Source organism: Protopterus annectens, chromosome 13.part0 (assembly GCF_019279795.1).
Source record: "Protopterus annectens isolate FY-2018-M chromosome 13.part0, PAN1.0, whole genome shotgun sequence".
NCBI lineage: Eukaryota > Metazoa > Chordata > Ceratodontiformes > Protopteridae > Protopterus > Protopterus annectens.
In genome coordinates this window covers 308,859,163-308,881,651 of record NC_056747.1, presented here as the reverse complement: position 1 = coordinate 308,881,651, position 22,489 = coordinate 308,859,163, and the positions used below count along the sequence as shown (strand labels likewise).

General features: G+C 39.5%; 1 protein-coding gene across 1 annotated transcript in view; it reads left to right on the top strand.

Annotated features, from left to right (window-relative positions):
- Positions 1 to 19,888, top strand: part of ODF3L2 (outer dense fiber of sperm tails 3 like 2) — a 97,950-nt gene extending 78,062 nt beyond the window's left edge. The window contains exon 4 of the mRNA XM_044053900.1: positions 19,185 to 19,888. Coding sequence (XP_043909835.1) covers positions 19,185 to 19,669 — 485 coding nt within the window. The 3' untranslated portion in view covers positions 19,670 to 19,888. The remainder of the gene's footprint in view (positions 1 to 19,184) is intronic.
- The last annotated feature ends 2,601 nt before the right edge of the window (positions 19,889 to 22,489 follow it).

Genomic DNA, 22,489 nt, shown 5'->3' with positions numbered 1-22,489 from the left:
CTGCCTATGTGGTAGTTCATGGGTACAGAGTTTTTAGCAAAGGGGATGACAATGCACTTTTTGGCACTGAGCTTGAGGCCATGGCTTTGACACCAGGCATCTGTCTCAGTGAGGCCCTTCTGTAGGATGTCCACATCATTTGGGGACTCAACTATGGCTCCTAGTTTGCATTCATCTGTGAATTTCATTAGCCAAAGGCCTTCCGTGTTAGCCTGTACTTCAGAGACGTAGATACCAAACAGGAGAGGACCCAGGACTGAACCCTGTGGTACTCCACTTGTCACTGGTTTGAAATCAGATTTGGAGTCTGCAACTTTTACAGTGTGGGTTCTGTCTGTGAGCCAATTGGCAACCCATCTTGTGATGTAAGGATTTATATCTAGTTTAATGAGTTTAGCTATAATTCCAGAATGGGGGATGGTGTTGAAAGCCTTGGTGAGGTCAAGATAGGCTGTGTGAACCACCTTATCCTCATCTACAGCTTTGGTCACTGCCTCAAAGAAGTCAATCAGGTTCAGGAGGCATGATGTGCCTTTCACAAACCTGGACTGGGTGGGGTCCAGAGTTTGGAGGTTACCAATGTCTTTGTTTATGAGTTCCATGATGATACGTTCCATGGCCTTACAGACCAGGCTTGTCAGGCTAATAGGACGATAGGTCCCAGAATCAGTGGTGGCTCCCCATTTGTGAAATGGGATAACTGTTGCTGTGTGCTATTCAGTGGGCAGAAAGCCTGATGTGAGACTATGATTGAACATGGTGCTTAGGCGGGGAGCCAGTTCGTTCTGAAGTTCATGTAAAACACAGCCTGGGATGTTGTCCGGTCCCATGGATGCTGTGTTTTTGGCTTTAGAGAGTGCAGCTTTTACCTGCATAGTTGTGTTTACAGGGACTCTGCATTCTTCCTATATAGATATGGGCCCTTTAGGGGGTGAGAGGGTGGTAAAGTTAGCACTGAACCTATCTGCCAGGATGTTGGCAATATCAGTTGGTTCTGTAATTTTCATGCTGTTGTGCTGTAACTCAGAGCAGATCTGGGTGCTGCCATTGAAATTCTTGACATAGCTATAGAATGCTTTGTGGTTGTCCCTAGAATCAGTGGCAATCTTGTTTTCGTAGCTAGCTTTGGAGGATCTTATAAGGGATCTCAGCTTCTTACTGAGGCTAACCAGGGAACTCCTCTACTAATGGGATTTTACTCTCTTTTGCAACAGTTTCTTCCTTCTGTTGTAGAGTTTGTTTATGACAGGGGACCACCAGATTGGCTTCCTTTTTTTGGAGGATGGTGTCTTGGTTCTGTTTGGGATCACATGATCCTTGCACACGTGTAAGTGCTTATAAAGTGAATCTGTGTAGGATTCAGCAGTCATAACTGTATTGTCCAGCTGCATGGGTATCATGAAGTTCGCCACTTCTGTCTTAAGAAGCATGAAGTTAGCTTTGGAGAACTTTTTTTACCATGATTTCCTTAATGGGGGGGGCGGGATGTGGATATCTAGGGTGATTGGCTTATGGTCGGATCTGGCCAACTAGGAGTTGACTTCAGGTGTGGAACACCAGTCACTCATGTTGGTAATGACTAGGTCTAGGATATTGTTGCCCCTGGTGGGGGTGTCTATAAGTTGATCCAAGGCATTGGAATTTATGAATTCCAGAAAGCGTTGAGTGAAGGAGTTGGTACATGAGTAGTTTTCCTAGTTAATGGTGGGGTAGTTGAAATCGCCCATTATTAGGGTGCTTGGTTGAACCCTAATATTTTCCAGTATATCAAGCAAGGAGGACTGGGAATCCTGGGGCATTGTGGGGGATCTGTAGCAAGCTACAATTTGGACTGCAGTTTTGCCCAGAGTTAGTTGCACTTGGATAACCTCAGGTGCATTATGCTGAGCAACTAGCCTGGAGGTGTGGATATCCTTAATGAATATGGACACACCGGTCCAGGTTAGTTGGCCGAAAAGTGTGGTATGAGTTATAGCCTGGTAATGCAGGGGTGCTCTCTGGAGCCTTGAACCATGTCTCAGACACTGCACAGATATCGATGTTCTCCATTTTAAGGAGTGCCTCGAGGGAGTGCATTTTGAGGTTTAGACTTCTAGCATTGAGTAGCATTACCCTCAGTTTTTCCTTGCCTGTTCCTGCTATGGTGGTGAATTTGTCATTTGAACCTTGCCTAATAAAAGGCATGATAGGGGCAGCAAGAGCCTTAGCCAGTATCCGGAATCCCAGGGGTGACAGGTGCAGGCCCTCTCTGGCAAAGCATTGTGGTCTGTCGACCCTGTCGTCTCAGGCAGGCAGATACTGGATCCCCTTAGAATGACACCAGAAGCTTAGCCAATTGTTGAAGTCAATAATTTTCTCCTTGTACTGTGGTATCATTCTGGGTGATGGCAGGATACTACTCAGGGCTAGGGTCATACTTGCCTGGGCTACAAGATCGGAGTGCTCTTCCATGTCTCTTTTCATGTAGTCCAGGAAGGTATGTCTCAGGTCATTCACACCAACATGGACAATGACAGAGTCATATTTGTACTTGTTGTTGAGTGACCTGAGTGCATGTGTTATATGTTGGATCCTGGCACCCGACAGGCAACTGACAGTAACCTTCTCCTTGTTTAGCCTGGTGAGTGGGACATCAGTGTGCCTGACTATAGAGTCACCTATGACTAGTGTGTTGGGTACGCTGTTTTGCTTTATGGGCTGTGGTTGAGTGGCACATGTGTCATTTGGGTTGTGTGTGGGGGGGGGTGGAGGTTGCTTGCGTTTCTGCTTTGGAGGTCTCTGTTGCTTGAGCAGATTATTATTGAGAGCCTCCTCAAATGTTTTTGTGTTTCTATGTGTGGATTTTGGTGGTGTAGGTTTAGTGGGACTATCTGATGAGTGTGGTGTGGTGCAAGTATTTACCTTCTCCCCTTGACTGTCAAGTTCACTCTTGGTTGGAGAGAGCTTTACCTCTAGTTTGGCTAGATAAGTACATCTCTCACAGGTTGTGGTGTTGGGTAGTAGGAGGAGAGGGTTGTCTGTGTACATGAGGCAATTGCTACATTGCCCCAAGATGCCCAGATTCATCAGATAGACTGGAGAGAACACTGGGAGCTGACCCTTGGACATGCCTGAATAAAAAACTACTTTCCTCTGGACAAGTGAGGAAAGTGAGTATAAGAGCTGTTTTTTTTTCTAAGCAGTGAGGAAAGTAAGTACAAAAACTGTTTTCCTCTAGGTAAAGAGGAACGTTCACCATCCTGACCCACTACTGCTATGCTAAGCACAAGTCTAACTATATCATCAAGTTTGCTGATGACACCACAGTCATGGGACTCGTCATAAAGGAGGAAGGAAGGGCGTACAGAGAGGAGGTGGCATCTCTCATCAGTTGATGTGAGGGGAACAACCTTGACCTGAATGTAAGCAAGACCAAAGAGATTATCATCGACTTCAGGAAAAGGAGAACAAACCACCCAGTGCTCAGGATCAATAGTAAGAGTTTGGAGAGGGATAAGAGCATGAAATTCCTGGGTGTACAAATGTCAGAGGATCTCTTGTGATCGGGAAACACAAGCCAACTGTTCAAGAAAGCACACCGATGCCTCCACTTTTTAAGAAAGGTGAAAAAAGCTAAGCTTCTTCCTCATATTCTCTCCACCTTCTATAGAGGTGCAATAGAGAGCATCCCCACCTGCAACTTCACAGTGTGGTTTGGAAGCTGCACAGTTACAGAAAGGAAGGTGCTACAAAGAGAGGTGAGGATTGCATAGAAGGTGACAGGTTCCAGTCTTCCATCGATACAACATCTTTATTCTGCAAGAAGCATCCGAAAGGCCACCAAAATAATACAGGACAGCACACATCCTGCACATGGACTGCTTAATCATCTGGCATCAGGCAGGAGATATCGCAGCATCCCCTGCAGGACTACAAGATTCAATAACAGTTTCTACCCTACAGTGATTAGACTTTTGAACTCAGGCACTAGTCCCTGGGGTCTGGACACAAAATACGTCAATGTTTATTTATTTATGCAATATATACTTACATATATTGCAAATAAGTGCAATATTTATTTATTATATCCATAATCACTATTATTTAACTCATTCAAGTGCAATATTAGACAAATAACTTAGGCATTTCAATCTGTAGTGTGTTTTGTATTACTTTAAATAGGGTAGTTCATTTAACTCAGGGAGGGTATTCTCTTCGTATATGAGTGTTGGTAAATGTCTCTGCTCTTTCTTGCATGTATTGGGAGCAGTATTGCATTTGTTTGTTATGTTTATTCTTCTACTTGTATGTGTTGTTTCACTTTCCTTTGTAATCTCAAGAACTGAGCTGATGCACAAAATTTCGTTTAGGCTACACCTGTATAGTTCTAAATGGCAATAAAGTTTACTTTGACTTTGATATCTTTAGTCTGCCTGCCTCTGGGTTATTTGTGCAGAAAATACTGGGGGTAAAAACTACCATGGGAATCTAAGGCTAGGCTTCTTAAAATACTCATAGATCAACAACCTAGTAAATCCCTATGAACCTATGATTAACAGGAGGAAGGGCATGCTTAGATTTTTTTTGCTTTCTTTTCTTAGTAATGTCTAAAGAGACAGTTTGAGGAGGACATGATCCAGGCGTACCTATATAAAGGCACCTGGTATATCTTCCTAGATGAAAATTTGTAGAATCCCTCCAGTTCTCTCATAAAAAGTCAGCCTTAGTTCTCCTTTCACAGCCTTATAGGCTGTCTGGTAGTCTGGTAAATCAGAATGGTGTGTGCTAACAGTCTACATCTTGTTGGCCTCTTGATCTTGACAGAGGAAACTAATGCAGTCATGTGGTAGTCCTTGGGCTGATCATGCACCTTAATGGAGATGTCCAACTCTGACTGAGTGAAAAAAGTGGGTACATATTTGTCTAATTTCAAATTCTTAAACTTTTTCTTAGGCTGACTGGGGACATCTGAGGAAAGCAATTCTGATACCATGCTAGCAAGTACTATACATTGGAGACATTTGTTTTTCCATTATAACTTATGGGATGGGAAACATCTTTGTATGAATATCGTAGGAGGCTATTTGTCTCTCTTAAGCACACTTATCAACCAGCGAGGATAAGAACGATACCATTTCAACTTATGTAAATGACCAGTCAAACAATACTATTACTAGTAATACTACTACTACTGCTACTACTACTAATAATAATAATAACAATGCCACCACTACTACTACAACTACTCCTAATACCACTACTGCTACTATTGGTATCACTTCTACCACCACCAGTACTACTACTACTACTACTAATACCTCCACTACTATAACTAATACTACTACTAATACCACTGCTAGTATAAATACTACAATTACTACTACTGTACTAATACTAATACTGCTACTGCTAATACCACTAGTAGTAGTACTATTACTACTACAAATATAATTAGTACTACTAATACTACTACCACTACAAATACCACTACTACTACAAATATTATTACTACCACGACTACTGCAAATACTAATACAACTACTGCTACTACTACTAGTGCTACTATACTACTACGTATACTACTATTACTACTACTATTACTACTACTAATAGTACAAATGCTGTTATTACTATTAATGCTGCTGCCAATACTAATACTAATACCAACACATACAATTGATTAACTTTTTGCTGTGGGAAACAAGAAACTGTTATAAAGACATGAACAATGTTGTGGCTATATTAGTCTGTACCAGCTAATGACTATAATGAAATAGCAACATGAGACAGCATAGACACATGTGACTACAAGGGTAAAACAGACCAAAGAATAACTGAGCTAACTAAGAAACCTACTTCTTATATTGCTCTTAAGAGTTCCATTCTCACAATGGAGTTTAGACTTTGAAATTGAAGAACACTTTCATATAATTTTGGTTACTATTTGAAATGTTGGAACCCACTAGAAGAGCCCCAAAACATGGAGACTGAATGCCCAAAAAGAATGGATTTACCTATAATAAACCAGAGATGCCATTTCTCATAATATTCCCTTTTCTCTGAGGTATGGCAATCTTGGAGTTGGTATATATAAGTTCTGGGGTGTGGGTCTTGCCCCCCCCCTGTCCACATAGGGGGTCCTTGCCCCTTGCTGCTAAAACAAGTTATAAGGAGAAGAGTGATTTTTGAAATTTGCTCTTCTCTGGGTTTTCGCCTTTTCAGTACTCAGCATTTTGAGTTCCAGAATTTCAACAGGGAATCATTGTTTTCATAGGTTCATAGGTTCATAGATTAGCACTAAGCTAACTGCCCTTGTGAGCCATTTTAAGCCTAGCCAATTATCCCTTGTGAGACTCAAACCCCGCTCCTTGTGTTTGTAAGGCAAACACCTTAACCATTAGGCCACCCTCCTAGTTGGCCCTTGTGGCCCTTTTTCATTAAAGTTTTTAATCTAGCTATGGATACACTACATTTCCCCAACTCACCTGAGCTTAATGTATACATGCTTGTTCAAAACTAGACATAAATGACATTCTTGTAATGCAATTTTTGAGAACCATCATAACACACAGAGTAAAGCTTGTCATTTTACAAGTTAATGTAAAACAGTCACAAAAGCCCATCCCCTTTGTTTACTATTCTTGTGATGATATTGCTGAACCATGAAAATAAATTGATTACTAATTGAAAGTGTCATATCTGTCTCAGTATTTCTCCAATGAGCACCAGCTTTGAACTGCCCACAACTCAATGGCAACCAATCATTACAATCTCATGTATCACATGTTGCACAACTGTGCCCAGGTACATTGATGTCACTTAATTGTCATACATCAGCATCTTTTACCCTTACCAGGTCAACATGGACTCAGTTTTCCAACCATGAAGACATCGTCTGATTTTGATTCCTGCTATTTACTAAGCAGCATTTATTAGGCTACACATTCATAGCCTCTGTCTCACACGCACAGCAAATGTTAAAACAAAATCATGATCTAAGGCCCTCAACTTAGAACTATTAGACTTTCATCGCAAATGCTAATTTGCACAATGTTTGAACTTGCAGCTTTAGTTCTGATTCTGCATTGTATAAGCCACTGTTTTATACCTGTCTAATTTTGACAGAAGTTACTATACCTTATATTACAATCAGTGAGATAACATTACATCTAATAAAGCAATGGCCATCATGTGCTGTGGCACAGAAGGGATGAAGCTTTTACCTAATAATGAGCTTCATCCTGTAGTCCTGGATTTGAGTCTCTTAGTTTTCGCTTGCATACTGGGTAACTCTGAGCCAGTTACTTAACCAAATAGTCTTATAGGATTCAAAGGTTAACAAAGAAAAATAGACACAGATGTATGGGTCTTATTCTGTGGTATGAGTCAGTGGTTTCTGCAATGCATAACATGTTTAGCTGTGTCTCAGTCTATCAAATGGTATGTTGTACAAATGTTGAGGTATTTGACTGAATTCCTGTTGTGAGATGACGGCATAGGGATAGGGAATATACTTTTCTCCCACTGCTGCAAGATCTTGGTGTTAGTATATATAGTTTCTGGGGGAGCAAAAAACATTTATTTGGGAGTGATTCTGTGTGGCTGTGTGTGTTGTACGTGAGTGTGAGTCAGTGTGGTACTGCATGACTGAGTGTGGTGTGCGTTGGACCTGAATGCTTGATAAGGTATGTACAGTCACCTGAGTTGTGATTGCTGATGAATTAGGTATATCTCTATATCTATATATCTATATAAAAAAAAAAAATATATATATATATATATATATATATATATATATATATATATATATATATATATATATATATATATATATATATATCAAATCAATTATAAAGTGGCAAATCACTAAAAACGAAATAAGTCCCAACAGGCAGAGAAATACAAAAGCGCAAAAAACAAAAATCCACCAAGCAGTTGCCTGGTGGATTTTTGGTTTAAGTGGCAAATCAATTGTGAAGTGTACAAACCAGCTGTGTCCACATGAGGGCGTCTAAGCTCTTCTTGTCACAGTACACAATGGTTGGAAATGACAAGTTCAGTGATGTTTTTCATTCATACTGCAGTCACTCCCTGCAAGTGTTCACCTTGTAGAAACATTATGTTATTCACCTTACATAACAGACTCAGTCATAACAGTCTCACTGTCCTTTACTACTACAAGAAAAAAGGCCAGTAGCACAATTAGTTTTAAGGATTCTACATCTGAGAGTACAATAAAATACAATGCTCAGAAGAACATGTTCTAAAACAAGGTGATACAGAGTGAAACTAGATTAAGGATTATTTAGCAAGAAAAAGTGGCAAAAGAGCTAGCGTGATCTAAGGAAAGTAACTGTGTGTGTGTGTGTGTGTGTGTGTGTGGGGTGAATGGGGAGGGCTGGTTGCACAACTTAACTGGGTATGTATGTGTCTTTCGGCTTTTCCCGGTTAGGGGTCGCCACAGCGGAACTCTGGTCCGCTAATGATTGGCAGTTTATTTTTACGCGCCGAGTTGCCAGCCCTGATGCACAACCTTTAACGAAGGTATGCCCATTCACGCATGTCTCCACGCAGAATACGCTCTAGCTGAGAATCGAATCGGACAGCTTCTTACTGTGAGGTTACAACGCTACCGCAGCACCACCACAGTGGATTGCACAACTTAACTGGGTAACTGAAGTAAAACAAAAGGGCTCTTTTTAATATAACAGTGTATGTGATCACAGGCTCAGTATGATGCAAGTTGTATCTGTCTATAATGCATGTGGGTTCATATTCCAGTACATAACCTTCAGCTGTATTGGAGTTATGCAGCACTTCTGAAATGTCATCCTGCAGAGCAGACATTAAAATAATATCCCAGCTCTGCTTTATGCTGTTTTCCCCCAAATATTTTGTTCTTAGCATTCCACAGTATTCCTTATTGAAACAAAATGTGCAGAGGATAACAGGTAATGGTGTTATTTGGCAATGGCTGCTATAAGGGCTGATATGCTCTGACTTTCAGTGTACATATGGAACCTCTCAAGCTTTCCCCAGCACAATGTGTGACAATTAGACAGATTTTAAATTAAGAAAGAGCACAGCAGAACTGAGTGAGTGAGTGTTTATACTGTTTGTGTAGCAACAGTCACTAATAATTATGAGTTTATTTGTAAAAATGTCACTAATCAGTATGTACGGTTGCCTTCTTTGTGTAGTAAATATGGTGCTGACACCAGATAGCAACCCATTGGTCTATGTAGTCACCTGTTTTCCTATCTACCGGATAACCTTCTCCTACTTAACCAACAGATTATTCAGGCTTCCCACTCTCTCACAGTAATAACCTTATGTGTGACATCTGCAATCGTGAATTGTAGCAGGTCATAAAATGAGAGACATTATTGTCTGCACTCAGTACAAGTGCTGTGGGGTGGAATTTTGTGTGTGTGTATGTATGTGTGTGTGTGTGTGTGTATGAGTGTGTGTGTGTGTGTGTGTGTGTGTGTGTGTGTGTGTGTGTGTGTGTGTGTGTGTGTGTGTGTGTGGAGTGTATTTGTGCATGTGTGAAGGTCAGGCATATGTTTATGTATATGTCTTTAGAGTCTGTATGTGCATATACATTCATTGTGCATCTTTATGTCTTTGTTTATGTGTGTGTGTGTTGGGGAAGGGACTAGAATTCCAGTGTATTAAGTGAATATGTTGTTATTGCAATGATACAGCACATAAATGCCATGGGAACGATCACATTTTCCCTTTTGAAACAACACCTTTCTGGTCTAGAAAATAACTTTCTGCAAAACAGTCTTGTAAAATGTGAATGTGTGTACATCACAAATGTTTATGAAAATTAAAGTGCCTGAAAGCTTTCATAAAACAGCTTTATCCCTCTTGAAGGTAAAAGGGACATTGCAAGGATCTGCAGTGCCTCCATACTTGTTTCACACAGAAGGCCAGTCAAGTTTGTTTTAATGTACTAAACAAAGTTATATTTCAGGATTTTATAACTGCATTGCGGTCATCCATATTATGTGTCTTCAGTGGAAGCGTAGCAATGCAAAATCTGGTCTGCTGCAGGAGTTGGATGGCACTGTGCAGAGATGGATTTTATCTCACTGTTAAGTCCATGATTTTATTTATTTTCTGATATTAACAGTACCACAATTCAGAATGCTCTTCTTGGTGGGCATTTTACATTAAGTATCATTTTGTAGGGACAGACTTAGTATATGCAATACCAAGGAAAATCTGTTACAGCCAATGGACATGGTGTAATGCAATTATGAACAATTCACAGAATGACATAGCACAAAAAGGTAGGAATGGTATCCTCTTACAGACGCAGTGTGCAGTAAGTGTCTAGTATCTTATTTATAAGCTCTTAAATACTTTTATCATTCCTGCAACATTTTTGAAATACTGTGCTGTACAATTTTAGGAAAATTGTTATATTTTCTGGTAATTAAACAGTTTTAACCAGTCTTAAATAGATTCATCTGGATTTTTGCAGCATACTGCAATTTGAAATATTTGTCATTACTTTTATTAACCCTGCCTAATATAGTCTTGGGGAAAATTTAGAAAACAATTATGTTAACTTTGTCACAGGGAAAGTTTCAAGACCCCCTAAACCACATCAGTTAGCCTTAGTTTATCCCACCATGTTTTGCAATCCACTTGGCACAAAATCTACAAAATGGCAAAATCTTTGCACAAAATAGTGATATACAATGGGGGGGGGACACAAAAACACAATTCCATACACATGGAAGCAGTGTGATATCAGTTATCAAGGATTGTGTAGGTGAGAACTTTATATCTGCATTCGGTGAACATCTGAAAACAATACTCTCAATAGCCTTTGCAAAGTACTCTTCTAAAGATTTATCAGATTACTCGTGAAATGGGCAAACTATGGCACATAAGGATGTTACAGTAATGGCAATTTCAGAAAAATGCTTATGTTTTTTCCCCATTTATACAAAAAAATACTTGTGCTATAGATGTGTGAGTTGGTACTGAATGTCCCAAAATGAAAGAGATATCAAGTAAGTACCCAAATTGCAAACATTACTTTCAGTTTTAAGAAAATAATAATATTATGTTAAGTATACTGTATTACTTTCTAATTATATCATGATATGCTTCTTAATTTCTACTGTGAATCCTGTTAACAGATAAATCTGCACAAAAGAAAAATCACAGGATTGTGTTTTTAACCTAGTCTCAAATGTTAATCGTTATCTACCTTTTCAAGAAATGACTGATTTTTTTTTTTTAATGGTCAAAACTATAATCCATTTACTACTTTTCCCATGTACTTTTAAATTTCCAGTTCTTTGGAGACAATTGTATTATGGAATATCAGTTGTATTTGTTTTGGACATTTAGTTGTAAACTGTACAACCCTTTCTGTGGCATAAAAATCCCTGACAAAATACCTTCTAATCTGCCCTTATCAGCATAAAAATCATCCAACCTTCATTTGTAGTTACTTAAGTTATAAGAATAAGGATAGCAATGTACTGACATTTGTGAATGATGTGGAAGCTTGGCAGGGAGGTTACCCTTGTACCTCTCTGCTGAATAGTACTACAGTGTCAAAGGATAGGGAAAGAGATAGCATTAGCATTATAGTGGGATACTGTCTCTCTCTGACTCACAGGTGTTTTGGTATGTTATGCAAAGCACAAGGCTCTTGCAGTGTGAATAATGTACTCAAGAAACCCCCTCCCAAAAAAAAAAAACAGTATATATGCAATTCATAGAATGCAGACAAAAAGGTATAATCTACTAGTCCCCCCAAATCAGAAGAACAATGCAGGTTATAGTATATACTTAAATACCTCAGAGAATTCCACAGAAACAAAGTCAATATAATGTTTAAAAAAGTGTATTAGAACAAGAGAATATGTAAGGTGAATGGCTTGGAGGAGAAATATGAAAGTAATTTTTTTTCACAGAGGGGGTAGTAATAGTTGAAATGGCTTTTTAATGTAAAAGCAGAATCAATAATGAAATTAAAGACATAATTGAGGAATGTATGGGGTACACACTAGACACATATTATAAAAGGATGCAGAGAAAAAGCCTAACAGTCTGTAGATTAATCATGTTCTATAGCTAAAGTGAAAGGCAGGAAAATGGGCAAAGTAGATGAGCCAAAGGGTCTCTGTCTCCTGGCAAAAATATGTTTTTTGTGTTCTTTGTGAGTAAATGGTGTATGTGTTTATGTTTCTGTGGCTGTAAAGTCCTGACTGTATACAGAATTGTCACCTCAGAGTCTAAAATACATTTTTTATTAATTTGTGCATCAGTTTAATGCTTGTAATTTTTCAGTAATTGTTCTGCTGCAACTTTGTTTTGCATATGTTTTAAAAAGAACAATAAATAAATGTAACATATGGCAATGTTTTCAACAGCATCTGGTCTTTAGGTATCTGCTCTTATAAAACTAATAAAATTCTGAATATATGTTGATCTACTCAACTGATGAGCAAAATGTTAAGAATGCAAAAACAACACCATAATGGAAGATATTGTGATAAAGTAGGCATAAGTAATACTCAAGAATAATTAAAGATTTTGAAGGAAAAGCACTTATAGGAGAAAGAATACCAATGCAATGGGGTTAAACTTCAACAAGAGGGCTGGCACTAAAAAAGAACAGATTGTTGTCATCATCATCATCATCTTCTTTCAGCTGTTCCTGTTAGGGGTCGCCACAGCGGATCATCTGTTTCCATTTCTTCCTGTCCTCTGCATCATGCTCTTTCACACCAACCACCTGCATGTCCTCTCTCACCACATCCATAAACCTTATCTTATGCCTTCCTCTTTTCCTCTTACCTGGCAGCTCCATCCTTAGCATCCTTTTCCCAATATACCCAGCATCCCTCTTCAGCACATGTCCAAACCAACGCAATCTCGCCTCTCTTGCTTTGTCTCCAAACTGTCCAACCTGAGCTGACCCTCTAATATACTGATTCCTAATCCTGTCCATCCTACTCACACCCAGTGCACATCTTAACATCTTTAACTCTGCCACATCCAGCTCTGACTCCTGCCTTTTCATCAATGTTACTGTCTCCAACCCATATAACATAGCTGGTCTCACTACCCTCTTGTAGACCTTCCCTTTCACTCTTATTGGTACCCATCTGTCACAAATCACTCCTGACACTCTTCTCCACCCATTCCACCCTGCCTATACTCTCTTCTTCACCTCTCTTCCACACTCACCATTACTCTGAACTGTTGATCACAAGTACTTAAACTCATCCACCTTTACCAACTCTACTCCCTGCATCCTCACCATTCCTCTACCCTCACTCTCATTTACACACATATATTCTGTTTTAGCCCTGCTGGCCTTCATTCCTCTTCTCTCTAAAGCATATCTCCACCTCTCCAGGGTCTCCTTAACCTGGTCCCTACTCTCACTACATATCACAATGTCATCTGCAAACATCATAGTCCACGAAGCCTCCTGTCTAATATCATCTGTCAACCTATCCATCACCACTGCAAATAAGAAAGGGCTCAGAGCTGATCCTTGATGTAATCCCACCTCCACCTTAAATGTATCTGTCACTCCCACCGCAGTCCTCACCAATGTCACACTACCTTTGTACATATCCTGTACCACTCTTACATACTTCTCTGCCACTCCTGACTTCCTCATACAATACCACAACTCCTCTCTAGGCACCCTGTCATATGCATGTGCTTGTCCACAAAGACACAATGCAACTCCTTCTGAACTTCTCTGTATTTCTCCAACAACACTCTCAGAGCAAATATTGCATCTGTAGTGCTCTTTCCTGGCATGAAACCATACTGCTGATCACTAATCATCACCTCCCTTCTTAACCTAGCTTCCACTACTCTTTCCCATAACTTCAAGCTGTGACTGATCAATTTTATCCCTCTGTGGTTACTGCAGTTCTGCACATCTCCCTTATTCTTAAAGATAGGTACCAAAACACTTTTTCTCCACTCCTCAGGCATCCTCTGACTTTCTAAAATTTTATTAAACAAACTGGTTAAAAATTCCACTGTCATTTCTCCTAAGCACCTCCATGCTTCCACTGGTATGTCATCTGGGCCAACAGCCTTTCCATTCTTCATCCTCTTCACAGCTGTCCTTACTTCCTCCTTGCTAATCTGCTTCACTTCCTGATTCACTATCCCCATATCATCCAACCTTCTCTCTCTCTCATACTCTTCATTCATCAGCCCTTCAAAGTACTCTTTCCATCTACTCAACACACTCTCCTCACTTGTGAGTACGTTTCCCTCACTGTCCTTGATCACCCTTACCTGCTGCACATCTTTCCCAGCTCTGTCCCTCTGTCTAGCCAATTGGTACTGGTCCTTTTCTCCCTCTTTAGTGTCCAATCTCTCATACAACTCTCTATATGCCTTATCCATAGCCTTTGCCACCTCTCTCTTTGCCATGCGCCTCATCTCCTTATACTCATGTCTACTTTCTTCATCTCTTTAACAATCCCACTTCTTCTTCTCCATCCTCTTCCTCTGTATACTCTCCTATACTTCCTCATTCCACCACCATGTCTCCTTGTCCTTCTTCCTCTTTCCAGATGTCACACCAAGCACCTTCCTAGCAGTCTCCCTTACTAGCTCTGCTGTAGTTACCCAGCTATTCGGTAACTCTTCATTGCCTCCCAGTGCCTGTCTTATCTCTTCCCTGAACTCCACCTCATAATCACCATTTTTTAACTTCCACCATTTAATCCTTGGCACTGCTTTCACACTCCTCCTCCACTTCTTGATCACCAACATCATCCTGCAGACCACCATTCTATGCTGCTTAACTACACTTTCCCCAGTCACCACTTTACAGTCTGCAATCTCCTTCAGACTGGCCCTCCTACATAGGATATAATCCACCTGTGTGCATCTTCCTCCACTCTTGTACGTCACCCTATGCTCCTCCCTCTTCTTAAAATACGTATTCACCACAGCCATGTCCATCCTTTTCACAAAATCCACAATCATCTGACCTTCTGCATTCCTCTCCTTAACACCATACCTACCCATCACTTCCTCATCCCCTCTGTTCACTTCACCAACATGCCCATTGAATAATAATAATAATCATCATCATCATCCCTATTTGTTAAGCAAGTAGGTGATTGGACACATAGTCTCTTTTCAGGAACATCCTGGAAGCAATGGCTGGTTAAATGACTTGTGCAAGGTCACACAGCAGGCAAGTGAGGGCTAAGAAAATCAAACCCTGTACCACAAGAACTACAACTTAGAGCCTTTACTCTCTATGTTAACTATCAGTATGGTTATACAAAGAGAAATTAGCATGCTTTACAAGATCATAAAAATATCAGGTTTTACTGACACAGTAGTTATAGATATTGCTTTCTGATTTCATTTACTGGAAGCACTTGGAAAGATAATGGTGCATTCCAAAGGCTGGCAGCTCCCCTTGGGAAGACTGCACCTGGGTTCACATTTATCAGTGTAGCAGGGCAATTTTCTGTCTGCCAGATAGATCTGTGATGCCCCACCACTAGACCAGCAATCAAGGAGCCTCAATCCTCACCACTAGCACAGTGGGGGATGTACAGTGGGAGGATGGCAGGTACACACACAGTATTTCCAGATACAGCTGTCTGCATCAAGTGCAATTTCCCTTAAGAGCATACAGAGACCACAGACTGTCCAGGGCTGGTTTCTCTCTCTTTCTCCAGATCCCCAGTAAGACTTCCTACTGGCACAGCTATAGAGTTGAGATCTCAGCTGAGTGGCCAAGCCAAGACCTCCAGCACTCTCTCTGTCCAACCAGTGCTTTGTGTTCCTGCCGAAGTAGCTGACACATGCTTTGGGGTTTGATTTATACACACACTCACACAGCTGGGAAAGGCTGGGACAGGTTTATTAGCTATGCCTCCTTTTGCCCAGACTATAAGGTAGTTATCACTGCCACCAGTCACTTTTATCAGCTACTTTAAGGCCCTTAACAACAGGTGTCCGATCTTACTGTGTAATGTTACTATCAATACAAATGGTAGTTTGACCAAGAGCAAGGCTATTAGGAGTGGCCTATACAGTGTCACCAAATAAATATGCAAGTACTCTCAGAATTTAAATATCTCTAGACAGATCAGCCACAATGAAATATTTAAATATATTTAATAATAAATATTAAAAGAACAAGAAAATACTCAGTATATATTTACAGTGGTATCAGAGTTCAAAATCACAAGAAATATTTAAAACAACATTGCAGGACAGTCTCAAATAAATAAAGAAAAATATCTAAGGTGAGCTTTGCTATATTCCTGACTGTCATTACAAGAATTATTATACCCTAGTACACTTACTTAATTAGAGCATCAAGGCAGATGTCGTTAGTGGATCTTGATGTTGTTAGGTCAAAGACAGAATACAGAATGCAGTCTCTCTCCCTCTCTCTCTCTCTCTCTCTCAGAGACTTCCCAAATTAATATTTCAAATATTACTGCTGGGATATCTTGCAGAATGATATAATTTCTTGTCATCTGACTATTCCCCAGGTAAACCCCCCACTGCTGAAAGCAAGCAGTATTTAGCATCCACCTGTGAAAATACATAGACCTCAGATCGTTTGTCAAATGGTGGAAGTCATAAAACAATTTACATTCTTCCACATTTAAAGACAATACAGAAAACTTCTCTAGTACAGATATTATGTCTCCTGCTGCACTGAAACTGAAAGATAACATCTTTTTATAGCATGGCCATAAAGTAATTTAATTTCAGCTATTTTTCTGAAATTAACCTTCTGTATTCCAATTCCACTGTTAACATATATACATCTAAACAGTTACAATAGTGCAGGTACATTTCTGTTCTACTCCAGTAGTGCATGCTATGGTTACATTTTGAGCACTTTGCAAAAAACATTTTCAACACGCACCTCAGTACCAGCAGTTTGATATACACCTGACATACAGTTCTAATACATTTGTAACACAAGTATTTTTTATAAATCATGTTGATATTCACAAAAGACATATAATTATTTACAAAATTTCAGATAGCTGGGCTGGAAGTATCTCCTTGCATGACAAGGTCAAGTAGCTCTACTTTGCCATATAGAGGTTCATAATCATTCAGATTCCCAAAAGAGCACTATCTCCTTAAGCAAGAATGTTCTTGACTATGAATTGCACACTTGGAGCAGTTTTGCACTGCTCATTTAAGTACCTTACAAACCTACACTATCAGCAAAGCTGGTCCTAGCAGACCACAAACAGGCATAACACTATCCTCACCACACACACACACACACACACACACACACACACACACACACACACACACACACACACACACACACACACACACACACACACACACACACACACACACACACACACACACACACACACACACACACACACACACACACACACACTTATATACAGCAGACATACATGCAAACACAGACACACATGCATCAGTCCCTGCACCCACATGGCTGTACAAGCAGACATTCGCTCTCCTCTTCACGCACTTATATGGTACCACTCACCTGGTTTGGTAGTCTGAGCATAGTGAAGCTGCTGTACATCCCCCTAGTCAGATCACCTGCAATACCAGTATACACTTACACATTTACTGCATTGCTCTAGTGGGTGACATGCATAGTAAGAATATGTAGGACTTTTGTACTATACAACTTTCCTAACTGAGCAGTGCTTGGGGTGGGGGTTAAAAGGGGCATATTAAGATAGGTTCCATCCACAGTTTACCACAATTACATGTGTTTCCAAAACCCTCACTGTGCACAATTCCCCACTTTGCTATAGAGCTCTGAGGCTAACCATGAACTGGGACAGCCTTGTGTAGTACACAGAAGCATATCACTCTGCTTACTGTACAAGTAATCTGTCAATCCAGTCTATGGTATACACTTTACCATAGCACTACCACATGGCCTGCATTTGTTTGTAAATTGAAGGAGCAGTAATGGGGAAAGAGAGTGAGAGAGAGAGACAGACAATCATGGACTCTTGTGAAAAAGAAAACTCTACAGACAGACATACAGCAATATTACCAGTAATACGTTGGAGCAAACTCACAGTAGAACATTACATAGATTTGCATTCCGAATGCTCTCCAAAGTAGTACAAATGCATGCATACTGTGGTAGTTGCTAAAAGCGGCAGGACTTGTCCAATAATATTTCTGACCTTCCTACTGTGCAGCATAAGGGCCTGATTGTACCCTGGAGAAACCTTATGTGTTATCCCCCAAATTAGACATGTAAGGTTAATAAGCAAAAATTAAACAAAATGAAATTTCAGTGTGGTAAACAGGCATGGATATGTCACAATACTGCTAACTCTGGGTCTTTTCTTATAAAACAGCAACAGTCCCGCACTATTGTGTGCATAACATACTCTTCTAGTGTATAATGACATGCACATCACTAGTGCCTATGGAATATGTGAGTGTGTGTGTGTGTTTGTGTGGGTGTACATACTGCTGCATCACACTATTGTGATCATTGGGTATGTATGGACAACATTCTGAGTTTCTGACAACAGTCACTCAGTCACGTTTAAACATCTAAGCGGGGTGTCAGTTACAACAGTATGCGATGTACATAAGTGTCACCTTTAAAAAAGTGATTTATGATAGTTTTGGAGCACTAGAGTTTTGTTCAATGAGCAGCAATAAGGAATTTCTGACCATGTAACTGCCTTTTCTCATGGGTGAATATTTATGACATTTACTGGGCAGGCAGTATATAACAGTTATATTTAACTGCATGAGCAGACAGCCTTAGTGTAGTCAGAAATCAGTTCTCTACTATGAATAACAATTCAAAACCAACAAACAGGAGATTTCCCCACTGCTAACTAGGGATCAATATCCCGTGACTGTATATGAACAGATGTTTCCTGATACTGACTAGGCCATGTCATAAAGGCAGATGCATTCTAATATAAAAGACACTTAATATCTCCTTTCCTAGTTAATAGTCTGACCTGATTTACTTTGAAAGATGGCATTGTCTTTAATGTGTATGACTATTCCTTGTATAACTCTTATTATCAAAGTGGTGAATAGATCAACAAAGACAGGAAGAAGTAAATCAAGAGGGCTGTTTCATTACCAATCATGTAGAATTGTTAATAGATAAGCTTTAGTACTTGTAGTCAAATGTACGTGTCATTTGTTTTCCTCAGGTCAACATCACCAGACACCAGGGCCAGGAGCATACAGTCCAGAAAAAGCTCCACCTCTGAGCAGCAGGAGTGCTCCAACATACACAATGGGTTCAAGAACAAAATATCGCATGGTTGATAATATTCCAGCTCCAAATCGATATACCTTACCATCTCTGCTTGGGTCTCACATTCCCAATAAATCTGCGAGCCCTAGCTACACCATTTCTGCAAGAACGAGATCCGTCAGCTTCTCAGAAGATCTTTCAAAAACACCAGGCCCAGGCAATTATAATACTACAGATCCCAGTATGTACCTCCAAAAACAGCCTGCTTTCTCAATGTTGGGTCGCCACAGTGCAGCACGAGAAACTGCTCAAACACCCGGTCCTGGGGCATACAGGCCTGAAAAAGTGACTGCCCACAAACCAAAGACCCCAGCATTTTCCATGGGAATCCGACATTCAGAATTTGTTACTCCACTTATCATTGATGTCTCAGACTGAAGATAAGAGCATACAGCTGTGTGTGAAAACAGTGGCTTTGAACATTTTTCCAAGGTGTGCAAATTGTGCCCATTAACTAAACTTCGTACCTCTGTAATGAAACTTCTTTCATAAATCTACTAGACTACAAGCGTGTATGATCTTTCTTTGTCTTGAACAGCAGGTGGTAGGAGTCCATAAAGACAGTGTAATTTCCACATTATTGACTATTCTATAACAAACAAGGAGATTTTATCCTCCTACAGCCTTGTCCACATGTGAAGCACAGATCTGAAGCAAAGCTATACAGAATACCTTTTGTGTCTGCTCTCTGGAGATAGCCCTTAAAAAGCAAGAGCACATGTCTCAGACCAAATTCTCAAAACATTTTCTTCATTGTATCTTTGAAGGGGTCTTTTAATAAAATTGTCCTCTATGTGCCCAAATGGGCATGTACCTATCTGATAATAAACAAATACAAGTTCTGTCATATTTGACAACATGTTTCTATTTATATTTTCCTGGAGATTTTAAATAAAACAATTGGCAACACATGACAAAAGAACTTGGAATATTACTGCACTGCAATCACATACACAACAAATAAAAACGGACCTGTGCAATAATACGGTAGGGGCATGGAGTCTAGGGTCTTAAGGTAAGGTGTTGGGATAGGGTTAGACACAAGGTTAGGGTTAGCATGCATTATTAAGGTATGTAGGGACTGAGAGTTAGGGTTAGCATGCATTAGTAAGGTGGGTGGGGTTGAGGGTTAGATTTAGCATGTATTAGTAAAGTGGGTGGGGGTTGAGGGTTAGAGTTAGCATGCATTAGTAAAGTTTGTCAGAGTTGAGGATTAGGGGTAACATGCATTAGTAAGGTGGGTGGGGTTGAGAGTTAGATTTAGCATGCATTAGTAAGGTGGGTGGGGGTTGAGGGTTAGAGATAGCATGCATTAGAAGGGTGGGCAGGGAGCTCTCAGTTTTTCTCCTCATATTAATTAATTGGCTAATGATAGTTATAAAACTGTAGGTTTTATTAAAAAATGTATCAAGTTTAGGAAATCAGAATTGATGAAATCATTAAGTTATATTAGATCCAGATATGGGCTAATAATAATATAGAAACCTTATAAGAAAACTAACATGAGTGAATTGAAAAGAGTACATTGTAAATATACCAAGGGCATCTGTGGATGAAAATGCGTATTATTATGAAAGATTAAAATGTCTGAATGTATACCCTGTTTTTTATAGATATGAAGTTATATGCTATATACCATAGATATTTAAGAAATGCTCTTATTCAGGTATATAGAGCAAGTAGAGATAACAACCTCTGGAAATGCTTGAGTATATCAAAGAGTAGCAGAGAACCATTAGACAGCCTGCGTAGGAGATTATATAGGAATAAAAGATGCAGTAATTGGTTCTCTGAGGCACATGATTGTGCCTGGAATAGACTACCAACTTATATTAAAGCAAGCACTAGTTTAGATATTTTTAACAACAGCTTGAACACTTATTTTGGGGATGACTATTTTGGTATATTGGTAGGCCAGAAGGGTATTATTGTTCATGTCTGAAATATTTGTATATATGTCTAACCCACTATGGAGAAAGAACAAGGCTTGAGAAATGTATTAAAATATTACTTTTTTTCTCCAAAAGATGGTTCACCTTGGAATAAAATACTAAACTTGTACAATGCACTAAGAGAAAACATCATAAAAATGAAAAAAAAAATAACATTGTCCCCCATACCTTTCAGATGTCCAGATTTTCATAGAATGTCCACATTTTGCCTTGTATTTTTCATCTGTTTTCCATAAAACTGTAGTTTTCTGGCAAATCATTGAAGACTAAAATAAAAAATAGTGGCAGACATTTGAGTTTCAGACTTCATATCCTTCAGAAAATTCATTCTAATGCAAAACCTGCTATTCTATCGACTTTCCAAGTTTGTAAAATCAGTATTTAAAAAGTGTCCCTATTTTTGGGCCTTTGTCCCCCCATTATTTGAGGTTTTGTCCAGATTTCTTACTGTAAGAGGTTGACAGGCATGATTGCCCCAAACATATGAGAAATAGGATCTTCAGCCATGCTGGAGTAAGCAAGTATGAACTGAAGAAGTGAGCCTCAAGGACTTAAACGCCTCTGTCATCAACTGTGTCATTCCTGGTTTAAAGCAATGGAATCAAGCAGATACTGACAACGGGCTTCGCCTTTTAAAGAAAGAACAAACGGATATGTGGACAAGGCTTCACATTTTAATTGTAGTACATGCATTCCACCAGTACGGGAGCTATAGCTGCACTACTTTAAAGATTTTTACTCACCTCAAGGATAGCGGTGCATAATGTCTTTTGTACTTTCAATCCTTGCGTTATTTAACTGTTTCATCTTTTCCAAATAATACAAAAAGGCCTGGCTACCTTCTATTGACACTTGGGTCTATGCAGGTAGCTTAAACATGTTTTCATTGTTCTCATATAACACGAAAGCCCAAACACTGACAATAAAAATCTTCCTTTGTGTAGTTGTCTTCCCCATGATCCCTATGCCATAGGGTTCTGCCCACCTCCCCATGCTGTTCAAGAACAAATCTACCACTTTTTCTGAGTGAGAATGCAATAGATATGGGAACTGAAATTAAGTCTTATGAAAATCTGCTCAAGGTAAACTATAAGTATGTGATTTAATCTGCAATATATGTATTTGTAGTGACATGAATAGATGTGTTGACATATGACCTTTTCCATGAAAGGAAAAAATAACATTTAAAGTTTGTAACTGTCTTCTTTGTGGAAATACAGGAATTATGGATGTGAAATTTATATCA